General features: G+C 39.4%; 1 protein-coding gene across 6 annotated transcripts in view; it reads right to left on the bottom strand.

Annotated features, from left to right (window-relative positions):
- The window catches only part of ARHGEF28 (Rho guanine nucleotide exchange factor 28), a 158,765-nt gene that overhangs the window by 72,560 nt on the left and 69,100 nt on the right, over positions 1 to 17,105 (bottom strand). For 4 of the 6 annotated variants that reach the window (XM_067569267.1, XM_067569268.1, XM_067569273.1 and 1 more), the window contains exon 9: positions 16,527 to 16,587. In XM_067569267.1, coding sequence (XP_067425368.1) covers positions 16,527 to 16,587 — 61 coding nt within the window. Of the gene's footprint in view, positions 1 to 1,972; positions 2,208 to 16,526; positions 16,588 to 17,105 lie in introns of those variants that run through there. The other 2 variants (XM_067569270.1, XM_067569272.1) reach the window with 1 other exon arrangement.

Raw genomic sequence — 17,105 nt, 5'->3', positions numbered from 1 at the left:
ATGTCTGACCATGCCTGCTGTGTGCCTATGATTTATGGTTTGGTGGCAGTGGTAGCAGCAATGAGTAATTCTCTTTAACTCAAGCGGCCAGAAGAAAAATTGCTGAAAGTGTATCTGATCACACCAAGCTATCTGCGGGAAAGCATGGTCGTTTTTGACATTTTGTATCTCTTATAAATCACCACAGAGCCAGATGGAGAATATCTTCAAGTTACAGAATGACATCTCTGCAATTTCCAGAAAAAATGTCCACAGCTTTTATTCCAACCATTTGTGTTTCCATTTACTCTGTTATTCAATCTGGGTGGAATTAACACATTGTGCAAGAGGGCAAGTGCAAAGCTCTTTGTACCATTTAAGCTCCATAAATACATAAGGATTGAGCTGGGGCACTACTGGGATTGCAGCTGGGCAGTGATGCCTGCTCACCCCCTATGTACCATGGAAAGGGTCTCTGTACTATGACCACTTGGTCTGGCAGAGAAGGACACAATGGAGGCTGACTAGAGGTGAAAAACAGAGAAGACACAAACCAGTAACCTCCTATAGATGTGGCCTGTCCTTGGCTGGAGGAGAGGGTTGGATTTCCCCTCCCCAACCTCACTGAGTACTTGGCATTTATGCAGGGGGAGTACATTTCACACTATAAAGTAGTATATTCTTGCTATGGCAACCCCCACACATATGGTCTAGTCTGCACTTGACAGATGGATGTACTGGTATACTATTAACATTAATGAGATAAAAACCACCTATGAAGGAGATAAGATAATCATAACATATATAACATCACAGGTGTACCCACTGCCGTGCAGCAGATAAAAATGTGACACATAAATATAGCAACAGAGTCCCAAAATTTTACTGTCTAAAGGAAAAAGTTGATAAAATACAGAACAATTATGAAACCATGACAGAGTGTGGCCTTACAGCTTGAAATGTCATAGATAAAGTGCGTCTTCATGAGCTACTTCAAACTCATTTTGCCTTCTTGACGGAATACAGATATAACTACACATGACCAAAGACCACCAAACAATATATTCTTGGAAAGGAATAAATGTTTTAGAAAACTAAAAAGGCTTTTGTTCCCCAGGTTTAAATGTTCATTTTATAAACATTTTTGAGCTCTAAACAAACTTGGGGCCAGATTATCAGATGGTGTACATCAGCCTAGTTCCACTGGTTTTAATTAAGCTAAACAGATTCATAACAGCTGAAGTTATGGAACTTATTTTTCTTGTTTATTTTTTCTTTCCTAAAAAACTGAAAAACAACTTTATGAGAGGAAAGGGTACAGATTACACTTTTCCCTTCTGTGTGATCGTTTTACTTCTTCGGTTAGAATGAAGTAAAAGTTAGCTATCCTCAGTAAGATTTTCAATGATAACCTTCTGTGTCATAAACCTTTTACCTTCCAACTACAATTTCTTTTTAGGAAATTATCCTCTCTACAATGCCAGCTTATTACAATGATATACATAATGCTTCCCTCTCAAAGCCTTCTCCACAAATATTTCCCTACCTGTTAATCACTGCTACACAGCTGAATTACAAATCACCTCTAAAATCAAAACAAATGTGATTTACAGGACTTTACGTGGGTCTTAGATGCACAGAGAATCTGTTTATAACAGTTGTTGCAGTACTGTTTTGTAAGTTCTTAGTGTGTCAGAACTGCTCAGAGTCAAAGAACTCTTGTAACTTGAATTAAAATTCACTGTGTATATAAAGAAATATAAACAAGGGGGAAAATCACCACAGGTTATTGGGATAAAACTCTTCTCTTACTAACAAACGGAGTGTCTCTGATTTAAAAGAAACAAGTTACACTGCAGAAGAAAAAAAGCAAGAAAATCTGTTCATTCCAGAAGACTTTTTACATCTATCTGCACATGATCAGCAAGAAGACAATGAAAAGGAGGTAGAACTATTAAGGAACAGGGGTTTAAAAGAAGACAGCTTTTTCTACCTTGCTTGGTTCCCCTTCTTCGAATCCTCATTTTAGGTAAGGAAGGCCAAGAATAATTAAAAGGTGAATCAGAGTCTGAGTCCATTCTCTTTGCTAAATAAACAGATCAGACAGCAGATACTCAAAGCTGCACTCTGTTGTGTTCAAAAGCAAGTCAAATCTAAAAGTGATGTAAAATAAAGGAATGGACGAGGCAGGATCAAATTGCCTACTAAACACAGGGGAGGAGAAGCTGTAAATGTTTGCTCTCTTCAGGCATCCAGGCATGTAGACAGATCAGGCTGTAAATATGAAGGCAGACCCAAGGAGGTTAAAATATGAGAGCTCATAGTGGTGCTGCCACATCATAGTCCACAGCTATTTGAAAGGTCACTGTGTGCCAATGAATCATTAACCCACCTTTTCATTTTGATGTAAATGAAAACAATAGGAGTTAAGTTTGGAATGAGAAAATGTGTCTCAAAAGTAAACAACGCTACCACAATATGTTTTTTTTTAAAAATGCAAAACATTGTTTCTGTGTTATACACTTTAAAAAAAGGATGGTATGTATAGTTATGCTAAAGATTTGAGCTTTAGAAGCAGAAAATTAAGAAATCTAGAGAAGTAATCTAATAACAATGAGTAATCGTTCTGCTGGACTATTCCCCCAGAGCAATAGTTCCCCCATCAGTCTCAGCAGACTTTTGGATCTTGCAGCTGAAAAAAGCACTGATAACCCACGCAATAGGTGCAGCTCCCATCTTTCCAATTCTAAATGAGCTAGAAGATTAAATATTATAAAGGAAGATTGTACAGACATTAGGGCAGCTCTCTTTCCAATAATATTTCATTTGAATAGCATTTTCTCCTTCGTATTGTCACCAAGTTAGACAGTGAATCATAAGGATTTTGTAAGGCTGGCACCTTTACAGCACTGGTCTAACCTCACAGCAATGCACAATAGAGCTAGTGACTAATTTACAACAAATCCTCCATTCTTATACAGTCTCCCTGAACAACTCGTAGGCAATTAGTATTCAGTAGGAACTCATTATCCCCTCCTCCCCCAACATCTTTACACTACACAAACTACATTTTATAAACAGGCTCAAATGTGGCTCTACAAGAGCCAACACAAAAATGACACGTCCACTGTTTGTTAGCTGAACTCCATTAAACATTTCTTTTAGTTACCCCATAATGTATGTGTTCTTGTATTCCACATAAAGGAGAAGAGGGAATATGTGAAGCAGCTTAAATGTCAGTTTTGGAAGACGATGACATTTGAGCTTGTTAACATTCCTCACTTCACTTCAATTATTTTTTGGACTGCTGAGGTCTGCAGGGCTACTTCTGTATTATGTTTCAAGTGATTCCCCAATCCACATTTCTGTGGTAGATAATGATACATTTGTTGGAAGAAAATAATTCAGTTGAAATGCAATTTGTAAGTGGGAGTATACAAACGTCTATCAAATTTTCATGGATGAAAATAATGGCAGCATACAAGCACTAAATAGAGTGCTTGAATTATGCAAAATGTAATTTAATGGGTCATTGTTCTTTCTTTGCCATAACTAAATCTCTGCTTACTTTATTAGGCCAGAGAAGAATGTTTTCCTCAAAGGCAAAAACCACCACCACACAGTTTGTTTGGGTTACATATATGAACAACCCCAGTGATTAGAATAGGCCATGGATGACCTCAGAAGGGTTACTCTGATTTAAATGCCGGTGTATGCATCAGTTTTGGAATATTTAGACCTCCTGGAATGTCAGGTTCATACTGCATTGATAAATGCCATGGGTATATAGGAACATGGGAACTGTCACGCCATTTCACACCAGGGTCCATCTAGGGTGCTATCCTGTCTCCAATAGTGGCCATTACCAGCTCCTTCAGAAATAGGGATAAGACACCCCAAAATGGACATTCATGTGCAAACTATTCCACAGAAGACATTTTTTTTCCCAAACCACAGGCAGTTAGTGGTTGGCATTTGCCCAGAAGCAAGAGGATTTGCTCCTTATACATAATTATCCAGTCTCGTGTAACTCTGGATGTTCTCATTATCCGTACAAATATCTAATCCTAATCTGAATCCTAAATTCTTGACCTCAATGATATCCAGTGGCAGAGAGTTCCATGGGTGAAAAGCAGATTAATTGGGACAAAGAAAAGTATTTTCTTTCATCAGCTTTAAATTTGTTTCCTTTCCATTTCACTAACTGTCCCTTTGTTCTTTTTATGAGAAAGGGTAAATAATGGGAGGTCTTGATTTCCCTTCTTTATGTCATTCATTATTTTGCATACTTCTATAATGTCTCATTGTTCAATCTTCCCTCTAATTTAAACAGTCCTCACATTTTCAGTCTATCCTATTATAAAAGGCTATGCATTTATTTGTTTTCATCAGCCTCCTCTGAACTACTCTGCTATGTTTCTTCTGAGATCAGGTGACTGGCACCAAACTCATCTGTCAAAACGAGGGCATACCATTGATGTATTCAATGGCATTAAATTATTACATGTTTCATGCTAACATTTTGTTTGCTTTTCTGCACATTGAGCAGATGTTTCAATTAAGATGTTCACAGTGAAACCCAGGTCTTTGTTCTAAATCATTAGTAAATTTAGAACCCAGTAATGTGTATGAGCAGTTCAAATCATTCCTTCCCATTCACCTAGTTTTGGAAGGTCTCTTTGAATTTCCTCACATCTTCTCTGGTCTTGATTAAGAAAAACAATTTTGTATCATCTATACATTTTGCTTCCTCATTGTTCACCTCTTTCTCAGGATCATTTATAAATATTTTAAACATCAATCCTTTTACAGAAACTATATGGCACCCAACTGTAAAACTTTTGCTATGAAGAAAATTGACCATTTATTCCTATTTGTCTTCTATCTTAGCCAATTTCTGATCCATGACATTTACCTCTCACTCCATGACTACTAGGTTTCCTTAATAAATTCTTATGAAGGACTTTGCCAATGGCTTTCTGAAAGTCCAAATAAATTACCATCTCATTCTCCATCAACCATTATTTTGGCAGATTATTTGCTGCACTGGGGATCTTGTGTTTGAGACACTAGAAGAGAGAAAATCTCTCTCTCCTCTATGTGGACATGAAAGATCCCAGACCATTTTTCACTAAGAAGAGGGATTTGGCTTTTGTATCTTGTCAGAATTTCCCCTCCCCCCATTGTTGTACAGGGTGGGGAGTTTCAATCATCTGTCTAGCTGTCATCTTTCACTTCAGAGGTGGCCGCATTTCAGTGGTAGCATGCAGACTTGGCATCTTTTGAAATAAAATGGGCTTTATCAGTGTAAATTATCCTTACTTTCCACTAAAAATGCTTTTAATTATTCATACCTGGGTATACCTGTGAAGTGGAGACAAAAGAGAGAATGCTGCCTGAATGCTTACGTAACACCAATGCCCTAGACAAGTACTAATTTCTTAAAGTGTTAAATTCTTATATCCAGTGTTTGCTAAGACACATTACCATGATACAAATGTTCTTTGCAAATATTACATCTTATATTCTATTGTTTGAGTAGTCTCTAAACTTACAGTTCTTGGGGAAGGAAGTTCAGGAATGTACCTAGCTTTCTTAGCTTAGCATTGAAGTCACTGATGCCATTTTCAGAAGCAGCTGTTTTATCCACAATGCAAATTCTTAAGTTTCAGGAGACACCCTGATCAGCGAGGAGTAGAAAAGAAGGGGGTTCTCTCTTTTCTGGTTTATAGTCACCATAGGAAGACTTTTAAATGGACTGCATGGCTGAAGCCCACCTCCCTGACTGACAGCTCAGCCAAGAAAAGAGAAACCCACTAAGCCAAAAATCACCTCCTCGCAAATGGTAAACATGGCATGGAAGATGGAGCGGCCACTTCAATAGGGAATTACCCTTCCAGCACTGTTTAAGATGAGGCTCTCGTCATAATTTCTGATTATGCATCGTGGGAGATTCCCAAGACACAGCTCTCTACCCCACACTCTTGACCCAAAGATTGGTATATTGTTTCATTCTGCAAAAACAGAGACGGCTGCAATTCTCCCCATCTTCACCTTGTTCAGGAGGCAGTAAACCCTGCAGTTCCCCGCATCTATACTGAAGCCTCAGTGGTGAATTAGAGGTGAGAGGGCTGAGTATGGGATAGGGAGTTACGGTGCACAAGCAGCAAGGCACTCATCTATATGTGCTCTTCAGAAAGTGCTGTAATCTCTACGTGTGCCAGGCTTCCCCCAACCTGACTATTTGGTTTTGCACACTGGGCCAAATGCTCCTGCAACCAGATCAGCCACCAGGCCTGGATAAAGCCCACAAATGATAACTTACCTGCAGTTATTTACATCATGTTTTAACAATAATTTCAAAATTCCACAAGTGTTATTTAACAAAATGCCATCAGCCAGAGCCACCCACTAAAACTACCTCAAATTTACTGCTATTTCCAGTTTCTTAGAACAAAGGCATTTCTTATTCTGTATGCTGCGAGATAGTAGAATTACCACAGTAGAATTACCACAGTTTTCCTCACGATCATTCATCACATAAACACATTTTTACCACTTGCTCTGCTCCTGGCAATACTGTGTTCTTTTGATGGATGTTTGCACTAAAGTTGGGTTTTTTGTTTTTTTTTTTAATTTTTTTTTTTGGGGGGGGGGGGGGGTTGTTTGTTTGTTTTTCGTTTTGTTTTTTAAACAGACCTACTAAATAAACACCACAAAAAACTGGAGAGTTTAAAAAAAAAGAGTACCCACAGTTTCAGCCTATGGCTTTATAACTGGCCCATCATCTTAGTACGTAGGTGCTAAAGTGGTCCCTTCTTCACACTGATTTCCACTCTTTTTCGCTTTATCATTGAGAATAGGTGTATTTAATATGCTGGTGAACCAAGAGGTCAATAAAACATATACCTGAATTAGTAGAGGCTTACTTACCTTATGTATGAATTTGATACATAATCCAAAAGATAAAGTAAACATTATAGATTCATTAATAGATTTTAAGGCCAGAAGAGACCATAAAATCATCTAATCTGCATAACACATGCCACAAAACTGGTGTGTAACCAAATGCTGCCATCTCTACCACAATACTTAATGTGCTATTTTTAAAGAATGTCAAGATTTAAAAAAAAAATTATGATGTATAATTAATTATTTCAGTCTAGGCAACCGTCTCTTTTGGCTGATAAATCTCCTGTTTTGCCTAGAGGTGTTTGGATACCGAATAACTATACCTATAGGTTAAGTCACTGCCCACAGGCAGCCTGTAAGATGAACTCCATGGCAGACTATCCAGAAAGGTGAGCTGGGTGTTCAACAGCTGATGACATTACTCAGACTATGACAGCCTGGGACTGCACCAAGCACTATTTCATCAGCATTTAGAACCAGCACCTGTCACTGCATGCCAGAAAAACAAAACACCCACTTAAAGCTGGTCTATACTAAAGTGAGGTCAGTTTAACTACATCGCTCAGGGCTGTGAAAAATTTCATACCTTGTGCAACGAAGTTAAGCCAACCTAAGTCTCAGTGTAGACACCGCTAGGTCAATGGAAGAATTCTTCCATAGACTTAGCTATCGCCCCTTCCATTGCTGTAGCAAGTGTCTACACTACAGTGCTACAGCTGTGCCACTGTAGCTATGCCAGTGTAGATGCTCCCTGAGAAATAAAAGAGTGCAATGAGAAGAAAATTAATAAGGAACCTCCTGAGGCCTTGTCTGCACTACAATGATAAGTCAACCTATGTTAGGTTGACTTATAGCCATCGCAGTATTCACTGCAGTGGCTGATGTCCACACTACCCTCCTTGGGTTGGTGGGATGCATCCTCACCAGGAGCACACGTCCACCGACCTAAGAGGGGCAGTGTGGGGAGCTGAGGGCCCGGTCTCTCAGCTGAGACCATGCTGACTTTTGTGGACAAAACTCTGTAGTGTAGACCAGCCCTGTGTATGCTATGGACTGTCTGATACAAACACACATAGCCCCTGACTCACTTTAGCCCCACTGCCCAAGCCATTCGATGGCAAGTCCAGCAAGTGGAAGGATCAATAGCATTTGACATAAGTAGACTTTTTTTTTTTTAAACTAGAAACACAGCAGTCAGGTTTTTCTTTCCTATAGAAGAGGACAGCTGAATTAAGGCAATCTCGATACCCAAGCACATTCTAGCATGTGGTTCCCCTGGCCTCTCCCTCCTCTTCAGTCTTTCCACCTAGGGAGGTGGTAGCAGGAACAACCCACAGAAGGGTCTCTTTTCTGCACTGAATGTGTCCCCTATGCTGTTAGATGCTGGATATATTAATACAAGAGGAAAGGAAAGAAAAGAATGAGTGCAGTGAATTAGAGTTGGGTATTTCATTGACTTGCCTGCTCACTCCCCTGAGAACATATCAAAAACATTATGTCTGCAGGATTTCCCACTCCTTTTTTTTGAAACACCAACATTTGTAAAGAACTGCATTTAATAGTCTTGCTTCTCTCACAAAATTAAAGAGCCGATTAACCTTAGCGAGGACTGAATTTAAGAAAAATTGCTTTTCCTAAGTGTAGGGCAGTGCTCCAAAATTGTAGACTGCTATCTATGTGGGTAGGATGAAGAAAAGCAGTGTTGCAGTCAGCTGACCACCATATAGATCCTTAGGGGCAGATCCTCAACTGCTGTGACTAGTCATAGCTCCAATGAAGTCATGATAAATTACACCAGCTCAGGATCTGCCCCACAATTTACCGCAACAATTTTGTGAGCTTACAGATCTTCTTGGCTCCAGAGCCTTTAGTTTCTAAGACAAATGTGACAGAAGCATGGGTCTGATTCTAGTCTTTACTTTCTGGCCACGCTCACCTAACATTGGTCAAGGCAACAACACATTAATACCACTCTCATGTGACAGGGGTCAGGATCCACTGACTCCTGTGGCTACTGTTAAACAAATCCAACAAAATAGATACACGGATATAATTTGCCTAAATACCCCTCTCATTCAATGTCAATTCACATCAAAATCACAGTTGGGATGTATTGTAAAGCTGTGGACAAAAAGCTATTAGCTGTTTGTCTGTGATTCTCATGAAAAGGTCCCTTGTTCTTATTTGCAACTTCTTGAGTATTAAGGGCTACAGTTGATTATAAAAATGAAAACAAACAAAGCAAAACAAAAAAGCCTCCCTCCAACTTCTGCACAGTGGAAGTCTGCGCAAAGTCCAAAACCTCCAGCAAAATTTAGAGCTTGCATTGCATTACATGAAAGCGAAAGAACGAAAGAATGAACGAATGAAGTCCATACATGGAATGCCAAGATTCTAACTATATTCCACAAACATTATTTTTAGAATATATTTCATACTTTGGAAGCTAATTTCATATTTTATGGATCCCAATTTTATTTACATTATTAGTAATGGAGACCAAGCAGGAAGAAGACAGGCAAAAAAGCTAATTTCAACATCAGAACAAAGGGCTCCTTTTTGAAGAATTATTTCATCAAGCAAATTTTTTTTTCTGTATTTTAGACAGGGGAAGGAGACATGTTCTGGGAGGCCAGACAACATATGTTTGCAACTCTTTCATTCTTCTGTCTCTCTCTTTTTATCTATATCTGTCTATATATTGATCAGGAAATCAGGAAAAGAGGGAGAAACTCTGAGAGTCAAGAACAAAAAAGCCCGCATATTGTAATGCTTAATATTTTGCTTGGTGACTTCTCCATGAACTTTCAATTAAGCTGTGTTTATAGGCTCACATAGTTAGAAAGATTTTCTTTAAAAAGAAAAAGCTTACTTCTTAGGTCTTCTTCAGCTCTAAGCACTGAACTGTTATGTAAACTCTGATATTTGATTGTTTACAGACATTATAGACACATAAGCATGCATACACTTTGTCTTTCTATTGAAGTAAACTGGGATCACCTATCCATTGTTTAAAAGAACACTTTTGGCAAGGTTTTTTTAGAAGCCACAGGTTAAAGCACTCTTCACTATGCAGTAACACTCACCTTGACGTCTTGCAAAGATACTGGAAGCAACTCTTAAAGACCATTGAGACCCCTGCAAACAAGAGTGGTGTGTAATTTCCAAGACATTAAAAGACTGCTAGGGCAATAAAATCATGGGTTTCCTCAGTTATTATGTTGCTTTGCATTTTCAAGCCATCCCTCTTTCTTAAAACTAGATAAAAGCAGGCTTTTCTGAGACTCTTCGTATTGGAAAGAGACCTTCCTAAAGTGTCAACTCTGCCTGAAGCAGAGGTGGGGGAAACAAGGAACGAAGAGTGCCAATTAACAAAAAATAATACAATATTTGTCACAAAATTTCATAGTCAACTCAATAGACAATATTTAATTAAAGAATTTCACATATTTTTTAAACATTACTTCCAATGGTCACAAACTCAAGAACAGGTGTATTTGACTATAAAAGCTTTAGTTACAAATAGTTTGCCCATCTCTAATAGCGCACGTACTAACTAAAAAAGAGATTGCAAGAAATCAAATCAATTTCTTTCTACAGAAAACATTTTAAATCTTATCAACTGCAGTAAGGAAAGCTAATTAAAATAAACAAAACAGCAATATTGAAACCACATTTTATACCAAATACATTGTAGTCCTAGAGGCTCATATAGAAGGGAAGATCATTATATTCAGTTCCTTTAGCTGATATATGTTTAAACGGGGATTTCTATGAAAGCCATAAAAATCAAAGGACATGAATCCACAAAAGTTTTGGGCTGCCTTGGTCATGCACAGATTTGCCAAAAATTTGGCTTCAATGTTTTTATCTTTCAAAGTGCAAAATGTGGACTGAAGAATTGTATTTATTTATTTATGTTTTCATTTTCTTGCTGCCAGTAATGCAAAAAGGGTAGACTAGAGACATACAAAACCCACTGCCGGGTCACTTGCACTACGACTATCTGAGCAAGATAAATATTTTGAAAAGTTATAACTTCTTCCTGCTTCTCTATTTTTAACTGATATTTTGAGGACAAAGTCCACACTTAGGTTTCGAAGTTAAAAAAGTTTAATATTTCTCTGGAAAAACTAGGCTTTTTTATTGGAAAAAGTAGCTTTTACAGCTTTATAAATGGCCTTGTGGGCATCTTCCTTCCCAAACTAGTTATGTAAAACAGGAAGGAATTATAAATGTTTAAAAACACATGCCCTGTTAATTCAGTTACACACCAAACAGTAACAGCATTCAGCTGTCACCTCCAAGACTCCATCCCAAAAACAGAGCTGCAGAACTGGAGAAATACAATACACTGTAAGGTCGCACATGTTTTAACACTAACTCGAAAAACCATCCTTTTTGCTTTTTCTTCCTTATTTTTATCTTTCACTCATTCTCCCTAATCATTTTTCTCCCCCATCCTTTCCAGTTTTTCTCTCTCTCTCTCTTTCACTGAACAAATAAAGGTGTATTGGTAGTGCTTTTGTTTTTAATTTCACAAATCAGATCTCTATCAACTCCCAGAGAGAGAGATGAAGAGACTGTTTGGTATGGGTGGTATTTGGATTCAGGAGTCCCATAAACCAACTTTCAGCCTGATTTAATATTCCCTTTTCCCCAGCACCCTACACGTATTAGGTATTCCCATCAATTCTCAAATACAGCAAACACTGTCTCCAAAAATCCTTAAGACCTTTTATCTTAGATGTCTACACAGTTTAAATGGCTTCTCACAGGCCTCCCAGAGATTATCAGTAGGCATTAAGTGGCCGCTACACCCCCTCTCTTTTTAGGAAGGGGACCAAAGGGTAAACTCTTTGCCTCTCTAATCCTGACAGGGGCTGGAGAGAGGCAGGCGGTCAACCTGCCCCCTGCTGGACAGAAGTAGAGCAGAAAAAGCCTTCTGCAGGTGCAAGCTAAAGGCCCACGGTACCTGTGTGGTAACTGCTCCCATTCCCAAAAATGTATAGGAGGGGCCTGGAGACTTAGTATTCCCTGAAGATTGTGGCAAGAACATTGTGGATACCCCAAAAACACCTTAAAGGCAAATACCATGGCCTGTTGGAAGAAGGGGATTGCTAGAACCTGAGGAGGTTGGTGTAAGAGCAGAGTGCTGATCCAGGCAGATAGACAATGACTTGAGAGTCCTTTCAAGAGCTGCCATTATTAGTCTTCATTCTTGACAGTTTTTGGACAGGGGGGGTCATGTGGGAGGGGGAAATGGAGCAGAAAAAGGAGAATCTAATATTCATCAGCTGGCTGCTAGTCAGAAACATGAAAATGACCAAACAGCACTACACATTCTCACTATTAAATGTATTCTTTGCTTTGCTCATCCCTACCTCCTAGAGACACTCTACAGCTCGCTCTTTTCTATTCATTCTTCTTCCCTCACCCCTCCCCTCAGTATCTCTCTATTTTTCTTCCTCCCATTTCTCTCCTCTTATCCCCCACTGTGTGCCTCTCCTGCCAAAAACACAGCCATTAATATAACAATGCCAAAAAAACAGTCTAAAACAGGACAGGACAATAAAATTGTGACATTTGACAGCTATTGTGGTATGGTTCAAGTTAAAACACACACAGAGTTTTATTTTTAAATAAACCCATCAAAGCACCTTAATTTAACGTACAAAATATTAAAAAATACAGTTCCCCCTTTCCTGCATTTTCTCTGTGCTGTACCTTACCCCTTGTTCAATTCTCCATGTATCACATATCCTGAAACCACAACACTGCATGGATTAATCCCATCAGATCTCACCCACAATGCAGACCAGGGGTGTAAGTGCAGGCCCTACTGCAATTAATAAGAGACGGCCACAGGTAGAGATGGGACACTGCGGGTGGCCAGGGCTCTGAGGTGGCACCAAGCATTCTCTCTCTCAGCTGCGTGGCTAGCTGGTTCTTGATCACATGCTCAGGGTCTACCTGATCACCCTATATGGGGTTGGAAAGGAATTTTCCACAGGTCAGGGTGGGAGTAACCTTGGGGGGTTTTTACCTTCTTTTGCAGCATGCATATCTGGATCACTTGCCAGGATTATCTGGGTCTCTCTCACTTGATCATATCCCTGCTGCTGCAGTCTCAAGCACTGCTCCTTGATCCCTCCTATTCTCTGCCTGTAGTACATAATAGTCTCGTTTCCTGTGGGCTGTAATACTTTGGTCTCATTTCGGTTGCTGGGTTAGGTGCTGATGGCCTGTTATCTACAGAAGGTCAGACTAGATGAACTAGTGGTCTCTTCTGGCCTTAAATTCTATGATTCTGAAACCAATGGAAAAACTCCCTTTGTCTTCAATAGGGTAAGGATTTCAATCTGGGTCATTACTTAGGCCTGGTCTACATCTAAAATGTAGATCAACCTAGCTACAATGCTCAGGGCTGTCAAAATTTCACATCTTGTATGATAGGTTCACCTATCCCCCATCAGCCTACTACCACCTCTCCTATAGGTGGATTTACTCCAGTGATGGAAAAACTGCTTCCACTGCTGTCATGTCTACAGTACCATGCTACAGCAGCAGAGGTAGCACTTGTAGTGAAGACATGCCCTCAGATGGAAGGGAAGCCCAGATTGCTGCAGGAAGGAACGTTGGTGCTTCAGTACTCTTACACTTAATAATGAATCAATACGAGCCCTCATACATGATAAGCACATTTTCAGTTAAAATCAGATGGGCTGTTTCTGAAACATGCAGGATTATAACTTTACTGCAATTCATGCACAAATAATACAGATTTCAATCTCTTACTTGTACTGCAATTTAAGAAAAAAATTAGACTGTAAGCAGTTGTGTTTTCTGGATGAGGTCTGTGGGGATTTTTAGGTATTATTAGAACTATGCTAGTTAGAGGCCAATATTTAAAAAAAAATTAGGTCCTAAATCCATTTTTACTCACCTAAGTAAGTCTACTTATGATATTATTTAACATGAATATGTCAAAATTACAATACTTCATATGAGATGTGCCATGTCAAGTACTGTTAGAAAGCTTATAATTCGCTAAATATGATATTGTTTACGTGTATGTGCCATATTTGTATTGAAAGTTATGGATATGTTTGATATATCTGTATTTCAACTTGTGCTATGTTCTGGGCGACACCCCAGACAGGATTGCTGCACTAGCCTGCTTAATGACCCATCAAGGAAACTCACAGATACAATGGACCCAGGGAGAGAAGCCAGAACTACATCTGATGAGTCATCTGGCCATGTAAGAACATCCACGCCCCTATGGACAGAGGACTCTCTCTGAGTGATTTCCATGCCATGTGCTGAGGGCTTGTGTTTGAAACAAGCCACATGGCAATCCACTATAAAAGGCAGCTGCACCACATCCATATTGTCTTCAGCCTTCACCTACCTCTGGATTAACTCATCTACAATTGAAGCTGTGAATCAAAGGACTGAGATCCATCCAGGTACTGGATGTACACCAAAGGGACTAAAACAAGCCTGCAAACTCCACAATTCTACTAGAAACCTGATATAAATGGACTTTCAAATCATTTGTATCTATCTGATTGCTTTAATCATTTAACATTTCTCTTATAGTTTGTTTCTTTCCTTTTATAAAAACCCTTTAGTTTAAGTTACTAAAGGATTGGCTGGCAGCGTCGTATTTTGGGTAAGGTCCTAATTTATATTGATCTGGTACTGTGGCTGACCCTTTGGGGTCAGGAGAAACCTTTTTGGTAAACAGCATAGAGTTTTAAATAACGTATCTTTTTACTGGACCTAATGGCTGATTGGGAGCTGATTGAAATGTAGTAAAGGGGGCTGTGTGTATTTTGTTTTAACTTCTTGATAACCAGTGTGGGGAATCAGAAGCACTGTTTGGGAAGTCTGACTTCAGTGTCAGCTAGCCTTCAGAGCTTGGAGAATCTGCTCTCCTTTTGCATCCGGCCCTGCCCTTGGCATTTTCAGGTGGTCTACCCTAGGCACAGATGGGTCACACACAGCACTTAAGAAGGTGGACTGATATTCAAAACTGCTTGACGCCCAAAAGCTTCTGTAAAAGTCAACGTATTAATTACCACTTCCAAGCTGTAGCATGAACCATAGATTAGATTCTCCTCTGCAACCTGGTTCCTTTGCGCTATTCAGTCATTGCAAAGGAGCCAGCCATAACTGCCCTCTGAGAGTTGCTCTGAGCTCGTATAAAACTAGCAGAACTGACTCTTCTGACAGTTGCTTCGAAGCTCAGTATAGATGGTGTATTGGTGGAGGGACGTCTCACCCCTCTTCACCCTTGATGTGCCAGTTGCAGGGCAGAGCACAGCTCTGCCAATTATCTGCTGCTGTGCAGTCCCTTGAAGACCATAAGCAGCTGGTGTAACCAGAACTGGAACCAGAACAGATGTGGTTTCAGAATTAATAAGCCATAATTACTCATTTATGGCCCCTGCCATCCTCTGCTAAGATCCAGTCCAATAACTGGCTTTGCTTAACAACAGAATCTGATTATGTGGGCACTGTCATTTTGCATAACTGTACAGGGTTATTATTTATGCAGGGCATGTATATTTATTCCAGAATATGAGTCTGTTCTATGCACAAAGGAATCCAAACAACATAACCACACAAACTATCATGTTTGCCAACATCCTCTTAATTCCCTTGTTTAACTGCCATATACTTGGGACTAGGAGGCAATATATGGATGCAATATACACATGTTGAAGTTATTGAACTGACAGCATCTCTCACAATGGTGATTTGTGATGCTGATGATTAGATAACTGAGTATGATTAGAGATTATTAAAAGTATTGAGCCAGATTGTTCTCTCTGTTATACTGGCATCTATGGATTTACACCAGTATAGAATCAGACCAATTCCCTCTATCGCCCCACACACGAAAACAAGGTGTCTCTTATCTCTATAGCAAGGTCTGTTAAGTTTGCACACTGGTTAATTGAATATCAATAATCTAAGTTATCTGCTCCATTTACGCCATTGTACCTTATGCAAATTAAAATAGCCTGGCTATTTCTAGCTAGAACCCCAGCTCTCATTGGCTGATCTAACTGACTCTTTGTCCACTTCCTTTTTGTTCCCCTTTGTATTATCTGATGTTTGCACTTTGTTACTGGAGCTTTCCCCAAACTTGGAAATATTCCTCACTGTTTTGCTTGTATTTGACTGTGCTATTGGCTGCTGGGTTTACCTAGTTATATATCTAATCTAACTATGGGAACTATAATGCATCCATCCCCACGGTATCGAGACATTTCTTTACGCGTTTCATTTAATCTTCACTCATTCAAGTTAATTGTATCAATGCTTTTCAAGATTTTTATTTCCATTTGCATTGTTGGAAGCTCCTAGAACATCACAGTGATAGGTGGATACAAGGACATAAATACAATAGAAGAGTCTGATGCAGTTCTCCTTCCTAATAATACAAATTTGGCTAATTGAACCTTTGGGCTGTAGCCATGCAGTACTGCTCATTAAAGCTGTTTGGCTTCTTTTAAAGAAACTGTCTGGCACCTGTCTGATATGTATTTGGTTCTATGAAAGCATTGTAGTATATAGATCAATCACTTTTGGTAGAGTGAAAACTGCTAACAATTTCTTACCTATGTCCAACAAGGCCTGGTCTTCATTTTCACTTGAAGGAACCACAGGATCTCTGAAAGGCTAGAAAAAGGAAACCTGAGCTAGATTTTTAAGATGGAATGGGAAGTTTGAACTTCATTATAAACAGTGCTGGGTGCATCCAGATTTCTCTTAAGATCTTTTCAGCACCATTTGCACAGAAAATAAAGCCTGCCTCCCTCCACTATATGAACCTTTAACATGCTATTATGAGCTGGGTGAAACCTTGTTATGGGTTGAGTTAAAACCTTGTTCTAACTGATGTCTGAACACGGCTGTCAGTAAGATAGCTGTAAGAGACAGTTAAGGGGCCACACCTAAAACAAGGCCTAATAGAATCTGGTCAGAAATGGGCAGAGGGCTCCACTGGATATTGTGACCAGATGCATGTGTGTGAGCAAAGACAGAATGAACAGAAACTGAGAACAGACAAAAGAGCAAGGGAGGCAGAGGCAAAAAGCAAGAAAGCCAAGCAGTGGCCTGTGAGCCGAGTGTGACCCCGGAAAAAGCAAGAGACAGAGCTTTTGGATCTGTTGACTCAGGATCTGGGACCTGTAAAA

This window comes from Emydura macquarii, unplaced genomic scaffold (genome assembly GCF_026122565.2).
Source record: "Emydura macquarii macquarii isolate MOO-44397 ecotype Brisbane River unplaced genomic scaffold, CSIRO-AGI_Emac_v2 contig_2897, whole genome shotgun sequence".
In the NCBI taxonomy this organism is placed as follows: Eukaryota; Metazoa; Chordata; order Testudines; family Chelidae; genus Emydura; species Emydura macquarii.
Note: the sequence above shows the minus strand (reverse complement) of the source record. Positions and strands in the feature narration are given on the sequence as shown.